Source organism: Hemitrygon akajei, unplaced genomic scaffold (assembly GCF_048418815.1).
Source record: "Hemitrygon akajei unplaced genomic scaffold, sHemAka1.3 Scf000045, whole genome shotgun sequence".
Lineage (NCBI taxonomy): Eukaryota > Metazoa > Chordata > Chondrichthyes > Myliobatiformes > Dasyatidae > Hemitrygon > Hemitrygon akajei.
In genome coordinates, this window is record NW_027331931.1 from 8,443,642 (window position 1) to 8,456,858 (window position 13,217).

Sequence of the window (13,217 nt, forward strand, 5' to 3'; positions counted from 1 at the left end):
GAACCAAAAAACATTATGGGGTGATTTGGAATTAAAAGCTGTTAAACAATTTCATTTAACTTCAATATTAAGAGCTCCATTACCTTTACAGCTCTCTAAAATTCCAAATTTATATCTTCACCCGTTTATTAAACAATCCCGACCGATTTGGGTTCAGTTTCGTAATTTTTTAAAATTTGAAACAATTTAGTTGTCCAGTTTTTTTGTATCGAAACATTTCATTTAAACCTTCAACAACTGTCCCCATTTTTCTCCTATGGAAAAATAAAGGGATCCATTCTTTTACAGATTTATTTTGTGATGGTCGATTGATGACCTTTGAAGAGTTAATTAACAAATTTTCTCTCACTCATACACATTTTTTGCAATATGTTCAGATTCGACATTTTTACAACAATGTTTACCTAAGTTTCCATATTTACAAGAATCTGATTTGTTCGATACCATTTTGAAATTGAATCCCTTCGAGAAAGTTTCCATTAGCAGAATGTATAACTTATTTTTGTTACAAAAAGCGAACCTATCACTAAAGATTAAACAAGATTGGGAGAGAGAACTTAATATGGCCTTTGTTAATGAAGATTGGCTTCGAGTTTTGAAAAACGGAAATTCTTCTTCTATATGTGCCAATTCAATTTAAAATTGTTCACCGTTATTATTTAACAATAATTATTTATATTATTAACTATCTAAAATATTTCTAGTATTGACAAATGCTGTGATATATATAAAACTGAAGTTGCTACATTGTCACATATGTTCTGGTCATGTGCATCATTAAAATCGTTTTGGAAGTCTTTATTTTCAACAAGTTCTAAAGCTCTGAAAATTAATTTACTACCTAATAGGTTGACTGTTCTATTTGGAATAGCTCCACATCAGATTCAGGGTATTTCATCTTCAGATCAACAAGTAATTGCATTTGTTACGCTACTGACAAGAAGGGCTATTTTATTAAAATGGAAAGATTTTTCTTCCCCTACATTAATTGAATGGTTTTCTCAAGGAATGTTATGTCTTAGTTTGAAAAAATTAGAAGTAGAACTTCTGATCCTCGATTCGATTTTGAGAGAAGATGGGGTTCTTTGCTAAATATTATCATTTAATTTGAATTATGCTATATGGTTTCCTTCCAATTTAATTTTTTTATAAATATGAAATGGCGGTTGATGATTCTATTTTTATATTTAGATGATGGTTAAACGTATTGCTCCGGGGGGTTGATTCTTAATGGTTTTTTCCCCTTTTTTGTAGTTAGTGGGTTTCTCCCCCTAGTTAGATGGGGTTCCTTTTTCCTATATATATTTTCCATATTCATATTTTACGATTATTTTTTTCTTCAGCTTTATTAATTTTATACATATTAATCTATTGAAGTCTTGTTTCATTCTATAGCTGTAGATTATGTACTAGTAAAAAAGATTCTAAAAATAAAAATGACAAAACAACAATGTAACAAAGCATTATAGCTGCAGAGAAAGTGCAGTGCAGATAGACATATGGTGCAGGGTCACGTCGAGTTACATTGTGAGGTCGAGTCCATTTTATCATTCATTTGGCTTATAACCACAGACAGGAAGCCGTCCTTGAGCCGGGTGTTACGCGCTTTAAGGCTTTTGTATCTCTTCCCCGATGGGGGAGCGGGTTTGCAGCAAGAATGTGCAGGTTGTGAGGATCTTTGAGTACATGGCCTGCTTTTCCGAGGCAGGGGAAGTGTAGGAAGAGTCCATGGAGGGGAGGCTTGTTTCTCTGATGTTCTCTGCAGTTCCTTGCAGTCATGGGCAGAGCTGTAGCCATACGAAGGCGTGACGTATCGACAAGAAGCTCAGAGACCTCGGCCTTCATCCTCCCTTGTGTAGCTGGATACTGGACTTCCTGTGAGATAGCCGGCAAGTGGTAAGTATGGGCTCGCGCACCTCTCTATCTCTCTCTGACCCTCAGCACACATACCCCACAGGGTTGGCTTCTTGCCCCTTACTTTACTCTGTGCACCCATGACTTGTGTCGCCACCCACAGCTCCAATCTGCTAATTCAATTTGCAGACGACACTACACTGACTGTCCTAATCTCAAATAATAACGAGGCAGCCGACAGAGAAGAAGTCATCACCCCGACACAGTGGTGTCAAGAAAACAACCTCTCCCTCATTGTGACAAAAACACAGGAGCTGGTTGTGGATTACAGGAGGAATGGAGACAGGTATCAAATTCAACATTTCCAAGTCTGTTGTTGACACAAAATGCACATTTTAATATTGATCATGACAAAATGTATTTTATATATCGTTAATGACTTAAAACATATTTACAGATTGTGACTGACAGAGAATCGAATAACTTGTGTTCCGTGTGTTATCTGAATGTACTTGCCTGTGATGCTGCCACAAGTCAGTGTTTCTCTGTACCTGTCCCTTCCCGTACTTGGGCACTTGGCAATAAATTCAACAGGACCTGAGAAATCTCAGTGAGATTTGATTAGTGATGATCATCTTGGCAGCTCGGTAGGTCGAATGTATGAGACAGTACACTGTTAAATGCAAAACCCTGAACAGTGTCGATGATCAGAGGAATCTCAGACTCCAAGGAGGCGGGACTATGACGTCAGTCACAGGCTGACAGCGCTGACTGTGGACTGAACCACAAGAGAGAGAGAGAGCGATCTGCAGACAGGCAGTCGGCCAGTCTAAAGAGACAGAGAGAGACTGGAAAAGCTGATAGCTTCAGTTAGTCGCAGCTGAGGCTTGGAACTCTCCTATGCCCACAAGAGTGGGTTGATCATCGGTACACGGAACCACAACGAACGTGTGTGGCTGTCACTTCGTATAATCCATAGGTGTGAGTTTTGGAATATCTTGTGTTAACCCTTGCCTGGGTATGTTGTGTGGTAACCCCTGGAAGACGGTATTCCTGTGACAGGTCCACTTTCGCTGATAACTCGTATGTGGACAGATTCAACGGATAAGAAAGTCGTCGGCGGTTATTTTGTAGTAACGGCCTTTTCTCTACGTTTCACCCTGGATTACAAATATCTCTCTCCCATCATTTATTCCGTGGATTACTGAACTTTCCTACTTTACCATCTCAAGACTCTAAGCTTTGTTCCCTCACGCTCGATAGTTTGGGAATTATATTTACACATATATACACATAACACTGTTAACTTTCCTTTATTTCATTAAGCTACTATAAGTAGATACTAATAAAGAGAATGGTTTTAACATCAAAACCAGACTCCAGTGCGAACTCCATTGCTGCTGGTTCGTTTCTAAAACGTTACAGTTCGTAACACAGTTTTATAAAACTAGTTAGACCACATCTGGAGTGTTTCATACAGTTCTGGTCGCCCCCATTCTCGGAAGGATGTCGGGGCTTTGCAGAGGGCGCAGAAGAGGTTTACCAGGACACTGCCTGGATTAGAGGGCATGAGCTATAACGAGAGGCTGGACAAACGTGTGTTGTTTTCTTCAGAGCGGCGCAGGCTGGGGTGAGACTGGATGGACGTTTATAAGATTACGAGAGGAATAGATAGAGTGGACAAACGATATATTTTTCCTGGGGGTTGAAATGTCTAATACATTTAAGGTGAGAGGTGATGTGAGCGGCAAGTTTGCTTCTTTCCACAGACTAATGAGTAGCTGGAGAGTCTGCCTGGGTGGGAAGGGGGTGTCGCCAATCCTGACACGTGATCCCGTTTGCCCCTCCCATTTAACCGCAAATGGGCAGCATCTGCGTGTCTGTTTCCGAGGCCCCGCCTCCCGATGATGTAACAGTCTCCGCGCATGTTCAGAGTCTCCGGGTGGACGGTGTTATCCTCTTCGCTCAAAGCTGAAGTGGGTCGGCTGTGTGTTCAGGAAAGACTTTCGTCTCTTCCGTCGGGATCACTGTCTGCGGGCCGAAGATATCACTTTCCCATCGGTGAGTATTGACACCGATCCCGAGCGGGGAGATCCGATGTTGGCCGTGAGCCCCGAACTGAGGGCCAGGAATTCATTTGTTTCCAAACTATCTGGGCTCGTCAGAAATGTGTCGACTTCACTTAATCTGCATTGAACGATCCAAACCAGGAGCCCAGGCCGTCTGTTTCCACAGAATTGAAATGGTAGTCCCGCCGACAGGTCACGTGAGGCTGTGTGCCGCAGAAACGCCCCGCCCTCCGCTTTGTGACGCCAGATCACGTGGTGTGATTTTGCCCACTGAGTGCCATCAACTTCCCCGAACTCGCCTCCATTCCTGAGGCTCCTCACATTTGTCCTGGAGCTTTATGGCTGTTGTGTCTTCTCCCGGACTGGGGTGGGTGAGAAAGGAGAACGTCCCAGGTTGTGGCGATCTTTGATTTCACTGCCTGCTTTACCGAGGGACTGGGAAGTCTAGGGGGAGAATGGTTCGAGCCTCAGCTCCACGCAGCCTGTTGTGTCCTTCAGCAAGGTATTTAGCCACACATTACTCCTGCACGTTCATAGCCCAGCGACGGCGGCCGGTCCAGTATGTACAAGAGAGGATCCGTAAACAAATTTCCTGAAATAGACCTGTTTTAACCTGGAAATGGAGTGATAGTATAACAGTAACGGAAGTGCAACTTTTCCCTGTAAATTATCCTGGAACCGATTTGACTCTTATTCCTGGGAATGTGTACAGTGCAGTTGTTGCTAACAAGGTTTACAAGAATAATCTCAGGAATGATCGGCGTCATGTATGAGGAGCATTTGATGGTTCTGGACCTGTGCTCAATGGAGTTCAGAGGGACGGTGGGGGTGGTGGAGGGATGTATGGTTAAGGAAACCTACCAAATGCTGAAAAGCCTGGATACAGTGGACATGGAGTGGATGTTTCTATTAGACAGAGAGTCTGTGATCTGACAGCACGGTCTCAGAATAAAGTTGCTTCCCTTTAAAACTGAGATGAACATTTTTTTTGGCCAAAAGATGTCTGATATCAATGGCTTAACGACATTATGGCCTGCTTGGACCTCGAAAAAAATTCATTATTCAGTTCTTAATTCGGATCTAAAGTTCCATAAGTTCTGGGGACCTTTTATCGAGTACTTTCATAACCTTCCTCTTGACTAGGGTTTTTTTTTCTTTTTTTTTCTTCTTTTCGGTCCCTTGCTTTCAGCTCCCTCATTTTTTTTCTGTTAGCAGGCATTATTATCCTCTGTTGCCAAGTGTATTCACAGTCTGGGAGTTTGACTGTCCGGACTTATACTCTTTATACTGTGTGGTGGTTGGTCTGGTGTTGTTGTTGTTTTTTCCTTGTGTTGTGGGGCTTGGGGAGGACACTAAGCTCACTTGTCTTTAATTTAGGTGCTTTTTTGTTAAAGTCTCTTCCTTTGTAGCATATTGTTATTGTATGCTTAATCTTGCACTGTATTAATGCTCCTCATTGGGATTTGGGGTTTTTAATTTTGTAAAATGTTTTGAAAAACTAATAAAAAAAATTTTTAAAACAGATGTCTGATATGTGGAATTTGTTGCCACAGAATTTGTTTCAGGCTGCCATTTGGGTATATTTGTGAAGATTAATATCCTGATGATTGCTGAGCAGCTTCAGGGTTACAGGAGGAAGGCAGGAATATGATGTTGGAATAAAAATCAGCCCTGGTTGAGTGGTTGAGTGGTGGGCAGACCAGATGGATAGAATCACATAATTCTGTTCCTGACTGAATGATGGCTCCTTCTTATCCCATATCGTTTTGTGACATGTGAGGGACAATAAAATATTGTTTACTGAGGTCATTACATCTGCCTTCAGTGTTTAAATTTCAGTGAGTTTTGTTCTTAGTAACATTAAGCAGAAATGTTTGGTTCTCCTTTTCATTGTTAATGTGCTTCATTATCTCTCTGGTTAAAGTTAGACCTGCACTGAGAGGTTTATTGGAAGAAAAACCCCAACTGGAGGCAAAGCACGACTGAAGACGAGTGAACAGCTACAAGTGAACCAGCCCGAGGATTGAGAGCATCAACTGGAGAGAACCCATCTGACTCGAAGATTCCAGTGAGTCAGTCAGGAGAAAGTTTGGTGAGTCTCATTTACTCAAACACTGGTCCTTTAGACATTACATACCTGTACAAAGGAAGGTAGGAAATAGTTGGGAGTGAGACTGAATGTGCCCAGAAGAACCAGTTATGCCAGTACCAGTCAGACACAGTTGTGAAGAAGCCCCCCCCCCCCCCCCCCAATATTCCCTTTAAACTTTTTGTCCTTCACCCTTAACCCATGTTCTCTGGGTTTTTTTTTTCTCTCCCCTAGCCTCAGTGGAAAAAGCCTGCTTGCATTCACTCTGTCTATACCCATCATAATTTTATATACCTATATCAAGTCTCCCCTCATTCTTCTACACTCCTAAGAATGAAGTTCTAACCTATTCCACCTTTCTCTGTAACTCAGTTTCTTAAGTCCCGGCAACATCCTTGTAAACCTTCTCTGCACTCTTTCAACCTTATTAATATCCTTCCTGTAATTTGGTGACCAAAACTGCACACAATACTCCAAATTTGGCCTCACTAATACCTTATACAACCTCACCATAACATTCCAACAATACTTTGATTTATAAAGGCCAATGAACCCAAAGCTCTCTTTACTACCCTATCTACCTGTGATGCCACTTTTAGGGAATTTTCTATCAGTATTCCTGGATCCCTCTGTTCTAGTGCACTCCTCAGTGCCCTGCCATTTACCTTGTATGTTCTACCTTGGTTTTTCCTTCTGAAGTGCAACACCTCACACTTGTCTGTATTAAACTACATCTCCCATTTTTCAGCCCATTTTTCCAGCTGGTCCAGATCCCTCTGCAAGCTTTGAAAACCTTCCTCACTGTCCACTACACCTCCAATCTTTGTATCATCAACAAATTTGCAGATCCAATTTATCAAATTATCATCCAGATCATTGATATAGATGACAAATAACAATGGACCCAGCACTAATCCCTGTGGCACACCACTAGTCACAGTCCTCCACTCAGAGAAGCAATCGTCCACTACCACTCTCTGACTTCTCCCATTCTCAATTCCCAATCAAATTTACTACCTCACCATGTATACCTAGTGACTGAATCTTCCTAACTAACCTCCCATGCGGGACCTTGTCAAAGGCCTTACTGAAGTCCACTACATCCACTGCCTTGCCTTCATCAACTTTCCTTGTAACCTCCTCGAAACTCTCTTAATGTATTTGTTAAACATGGCACAAAGCCATGTTGACTCTCCGTAATAAGTCCCTGTCTGTCTAAATAATTGTCGATCCCATCTCTTAGTACTCCTTCCAATAATTTACCCATGACCGACATCAAACTTGCCAGCCTATAATTTCCCAGATTACTTTTAGAGCCTGCTTTAAACAACAGAACAACATGAGCTATCCTCCAAATCTCTGGCACCTCACCTGTAGATAACGACTTTTAAATATATCTGCCAGGGCCCCTGCAATTTCAACACTAGTCTCCTTCAAGGTCCGAGGGAATATCCTGTCAGGTCCTGTAGAATTATCTACTCACCTCAAAATAGCAAGCACCTCCTCCTCTTCTATTTGTATAGGTTCCATGATCTCAATACTTGTTTGCCTTATTTCCATTGACTCCATGCCAGTTTCCTTAGTAAATTCAGACACAAAAAAAACCATTTAACATCTCCCCAATTTCTTTTGGTTCCATACATAGCCGACCGCTCTGATCTTCAAGAGGACCAATTTTATCCCTTAACTATCCTTTTGCTATTAATATACCTGTGGAAGCTCTTACTATCCTTCACCTTGACTGCCAACGCTACCTCATGTCTTCTTTCAGCCCTCCTGATTTCTTCCTTAAGTATTTGTTTGCACTTTTTATACTCCTCAAGTACCTTCTTTGCTCCCTGTTTCTTATACATGTCATACATCTCTCTCTTCTTTATCAGAGTTCCAATATCCATCGAGAACCAAGGTTCCTTATTCTTATTCACTTTGCCTTTAATCCTGAGACTTTGTCCCCAGGGTGTCCTCATGGGCCGTCCGGAAATGATTTCAGCTGGTGACAGCCCTGTTTTCCCCTGTGGGGTAACCCTCATGTGGAATCTGGCTAATGGTCAGACCTTCAACCAAGTGAGTCCAGTCTCCGCTGTTAGTCTGGCCAGTTTACTCTTCAGAGTGCCATTGGCTCTTTCCACTCTGCCAGCGGCCCATGGGTGGTGTACACAGTGGAATTGTTGCTTGATAGCTAGTTTGTTACATACCCCTTCATTTACTTTCACCATAAAGTGTGAGCCAATGTTGAACTCAGCATCTCTGGCTTGTAACTAAGAATTATTTCCCTTTATAATACCTTCACAACTGTCACAGCAGTATTAATGGTAGTTGGAATAGCTTCAATCCATCTACTAAACACATCTATAATAACTAAGCAGTATCTATAGCAATGTACTCTAGGCAATTCGATAAAATCAACTTGTAGACACGAAAAAGATCCACCTGTCAAGGGAGTCGTACCCGGTGTGCAGGGTACAGGATACCAACCATTCCCTCCTTTCCCAGGTGTGTACAATTATGTATATAATCAACCAATATTGGTAAAAGCTGTGTAGGAACCCAAACCTGTCCCGCTGGGGTGATCCAAAAACCTAGGTCAGGGTCTTTCTGGCACCCCCATCTGGGACCACAGTTTGTGCTCCTCCTCAGAGGCGTCCCCCTGAAAATTACGTACCTCCCACATGTCCTGCAAACCCGTTCTGCTTTAGTCATGGAGGGTTGCTTGACGGGAACGCGAGGAGGCTACAACTACTGAGGATTGTGCCGCACTTTTCACTGTCTGATCTGCTAGAGCATTGTGTTTAGTGACACAGTCGGACATGCGTGTGTGGCAGCACATTTAATAACAGCCAGAACTCGAGGTAGCTGTAGAGTGGTGAGTAAGTTGTTTACAAAGGTGGCATTACTAATGGGGTGGCCAGAGGAAGTCAGGAATCCCCATGTTCCCAGAGAGCCCCGTAGTCATGTACAATTCCAAATGCATAACGGGAGTCTGTGTAAACGTTCCCACTTTAGTCTGTTGCTGGTATACAGGCACGAGTCAGAGCAAACAGCTCAGCCTTCTGGGCGGAGACAGCCACTTCAAAAGAGGCCTGTTCAATTACTTCACTGCCCAACACTATCGCATAGTCAGAATATCGTTTTCCTGCTCGATCCACAAAAGAGTTTCCATCCTCATAAAACGTTGCCTCAGGCTAGAGGGGGTATTGCAGAATGGATGGGAGAGTCTGTCCTTCTTTCACAGTGATCCGGACGGGCTAGAGGGGGTATTGCAGAATGGATGGGAGAGTCTGTCCTTCTTTCACAGTGATCCGGACGGTCTAGAGGGGGTATTGCAGAATGGATGGGAGAGTCTGTCCTTCTTTCACAGTGATCCGGACAGGCTAGAGGGTGTTTTGCAGAATGGATTGGAGAGTCTGTCCTTCTTTCACAGTGATCCGGACGGTCTAGAGGGGGTATTGCAGAATGGATGGGAGAGTCTGTCCTTCTTTCACAGTGATCCGGACGGGCTAGAGGGTGTTTTGCAGAATGGATTGGAGAGTCTGTCCTTCTTTCACAGTGATCCGGACAGGCTAGAGGGGGTATTGCAGAATGGATGGGAGAGTCTGTCCTTCTTTCACAGTGATCCGGACGGTCTAGAGGGGGTATTGCAGAATGGATGGGAGAGTCTGTCCTTCTTTCACAGTGATCCGGACGGGCTAGAGGGTGTTTTGCAGAATGGATTGGAGAGTCTGTCCTTCTTTCACAGTGATCCGGACAGGCTAGAGGGGGTATTGCAGAATGGATGGGAGAGTCTGTCCTTCTTTCACTGTGATCCGGACAGGCTAGAGGGGGTATTGCAGAATGGATTGGAGAGTCTGTCTTACTTTCACTGTGATCCGGACAGGAGGGCTGACTTCATGGACTGAAATTGCCCAGAGATGGGGTACAACGTCTTGGGTTCGGTCACTATTAAAAGAATGTCTTACCAGATGTCTCGATTTCACCTGAGACTCCTTCCAGTATCGGAGTTGGCCCGCGGCAAAGTCTTGCCAGTCTCCCTCGGTGCTGGAGGCCTGTTTCGTCAGGGTGTAGGCAAGGAGCCCTAGGCTCTTTGGCTTGAACCCAGGGCAAACCCTGAAGGTGGTATGGGGAACCACCAATCCTGTCTGTCACCAAAAGAAATCTGGAACTTCAGTAAGAAATGCAATGCTGTCTCTTCCTTTAACCTCTCCAATCACCATGACTGGGAATTTCTGCCCCTCGAGGGGTGCATAATATTAGCTTTCCTCAGTTGAGCACCACGTAGGGTCATAACACAGAGACACATGAGAGCTGGCCACTGGCAGAAGGGGTTCAAATGTACTGGAGTCCAGATAAAGTGCCCACCACTGGGTGGTCAGGGGAAGCTATCAGTTGTTCGCAGTTCCAGCATGATATCCTTGTCCGTGCATAGAATCTCGACTTCCAACGGACAGAGCAAGTCTCTCCCTACGAGATTACACCCCCGTCTGGTGGTGACTGTAAATGAAACCTCACACTGGTTCCCCTGTAATTCCACCTGCGGTGGCTGGGTACGTGAATACGTACGTTCCGTGCCTTCGAAGCCTGACAGAGTGATTGTAGCGTCTGATAGCTGGAATCCCTTTACCGATACTATTTCCTGATCGAGAGTGTTGTGGTTGCCCTCATATCAGTCATAAATGGAACTGGATTTCCAGCAACTTGCAATATTACATTGGGCTCTTCCTGAGGGTTGGCACTCATGGTTGGCACTCACTCTTCTTGTCAGTTTCTAAACGGGTTGTTGTTCCCATTTCTGTTCCTCAGATATAGCCCGCTCGCGTCCTTCTTCCCACTGAGCATATTCACCTTTAATATTAGTTCCCTTCAGGGTTGATCGAGATTCGAAAGTTGGGTCCTAATGATATGTCAAAGCTCGTCGCATTCGATTTCGGTCATTGTCTGGCCGATCCGTATTATTTGTTTTAATCATGTTGGCTAACTTAGTTGGTAAGCATTGGAGCAGTAAGGCATTGAACTGGGGGGACAGATTCCCATCATTAAAGGCTTGGTCTCCTGCGAAGGTGCCGTAGCAGGCCACAAATCACTCCCAATAGTCTGGTCCCGATTCCCCAGGCTTAGGTTTGCATTTAGGTACTTTAGTGATGTTTACAGGTTGCTGGAGAGCCCTTTCCAAGGCTTGAATAATCTGGTCTGTCTGTTCATTCTGGTTATGGTTTCCCACCTGTAACTCCTGATAGGTTTGGTATCTCAATTCTGCCTTCCATTTCCGCCCCTCCTCAGCTGAGAGAATCATGCAGCAGAGACCGAATAAATCTTGCGGAGTCACATTAAACATTTGTGTAGTACTGTGGACACACTGAGCAAACTGTGCTGGTTTCTCTTTTCTATCTGGGGCCTGATTCATGATCACTATCATTTCTTGAGGCTTCCAGGGAGCATACACAGGAATCACTGAAGGGCTGTCCCTCCTCCTAGTCCTAGGGGGAGCGTTTGCTACTGCTATTCAGGAGGATTGAAACTAATGTGGCAGGGGGATGGGAACAAGTGCAGAGAGACAGAGGGGGTGCAAAATGAGGGCAGAAGGAAAAAGTAGTAAGGAGAAAAGTAAAAGTGGCAGGCAGGCAAATCCAGGGCAAAAATCAAAAAGGGCCACTTTTCAACATAATTGTATCAGGGCTAAGAGTGGTGTAAAAACAAGCCTGAAGGCTTTGTGTGTCAATGTAAGGAGCATTCGTAATAAGGTGGATGAATTGAATGTGCAGATAGTTATTAATGAATATGATATAGTTGGAATCACAGAGACATGGCTCCAGGGTGACCAAGGATAGGAGCTCAATATCCAGGGATATTCAATATTCAGGAGGGATAGACAGGAAAGAAAAGGAGGTGGGATAGCGTTGCTGGTTAGAGAAGAGATTAACGCAATAGAAAGGAAGGACATTAGCCTGGAGGATGTGGAATCGATATGGGTAGAGCTGCGTAACACTAAGGGGCATAAAACACTGGTGGGATTTGTGCACAGGCCACCTAACAGTAGTAGTGAAGTTGGGGATGGCATTAAACAGGAAATTAGAAATGCGTGCAAAAAAGGAACAGCAGTTATAATGGGTGACTTCAATCTACATATAGATTGGGTGAACCAAATTGGTAAGGGTGCTGAGGAAGAGGATTTCTTAGAATGGTTTTCTGAACCAACATGCCAAGGAACCTACTAGAGAGCAGGCCATTCTAGACTGGGTATTGAGAAACGAGGAAGGGTTAGTTAGCAATCATGTCATGCGAGGGCCCCTTGGGTAAGAGTGACCATAATATGGTGGAATTCTTAAGTAGATGGAGAGTGACATAGTTAATTCAGAACCAAATGTTCTGAACTTACAGAAGGGCAACTTTGAAGAAATGAGACGTGAATTAGCTAAGATTGATATTTAAAGGGTTGACAGTGGATAGAAACATAGAAAATAGGTGCAGGAGTAGGCCATTCAGACTTTGGAGCCTGCACCGCCATTCAGTATGATCATGGCTGATCATCCAACTCAGAACCCTGTACCTGCTTTCTCTCCATACCCCCTGATCCCTTTTGCCACAAGGGCCATATCTAACTCCCTCTTAATTATAGCCAATGAACTGGCCTCAACTGTTTCCTGTGGCAGAGAATTCCACAGATTCTCCACTCTCTGTGTGAAGAAGTTTTTCCTCATCTCACTCCTAAAAGTCTTCCCCTTTATCCTTAAACTGTGACCCCTCGTTCTGGACTTCTCCACCATCGGAAACAATCTTCCTGCATCTAGCCTGTCCAATCCCTTTAGAATTGTATACGTTTCAATAAGATCCTCCATCAATCTTCTAAATTCCAGTGAGTATAAACCTAGTCGATCCAGTCTTCCTTCATATGAAAGTCCTGCCATCCCAGGAATCAATCTGGTGAACCTTCTTTGTACTCCCTCTGTGGCAAGAATGTCTTTCCTCAGATTAGGGGACCAAAACTGCACACTAGGTGCAGTCTCACCAAGGCCTTGTACAACTGCAGTAGAACCTCCCTGCTCCTGTACTCAAATCCTTTTGCTATGAATGCCAGCATACCTTTCACCTTTTTCACCGCCTGCTGTACCTGCATGCCCACCTTCAATGACTGGTGTACAATGACACCCAGGTCTCGTTGCACCTCCCCTTTTCCTAATCGGCCACCGTTCAGATAATAATCTGTTTTCCTG

The 13,217-nt window shown here is 43.8% G+C and overlaps 1 protein-coding gene across 1 annotated transcript in view; it reads right to left on the reverse strand.

Moving 5' to 3' along the window:
- LOC140720606 (uncharacterized) overlaps window positions 1–10,746 on the reverse strand; it is a 29,419-nt gene extending 18,673 nt beyond the window's left edge. Inside the window, exon 1 of the mRNA XM_073035436.1 lies at window positions 10,717–10,746. Coding sequence (XP_072891537.1) covers window positions 10,717–10,746 — 30 coding nt within the window. The remainder of the gene's footprint in view (window positions 1–10,716) is intronic.
- Between the last annotated feature and the right edge of the window lie 2,471 nt (window positions 10,747–13,217).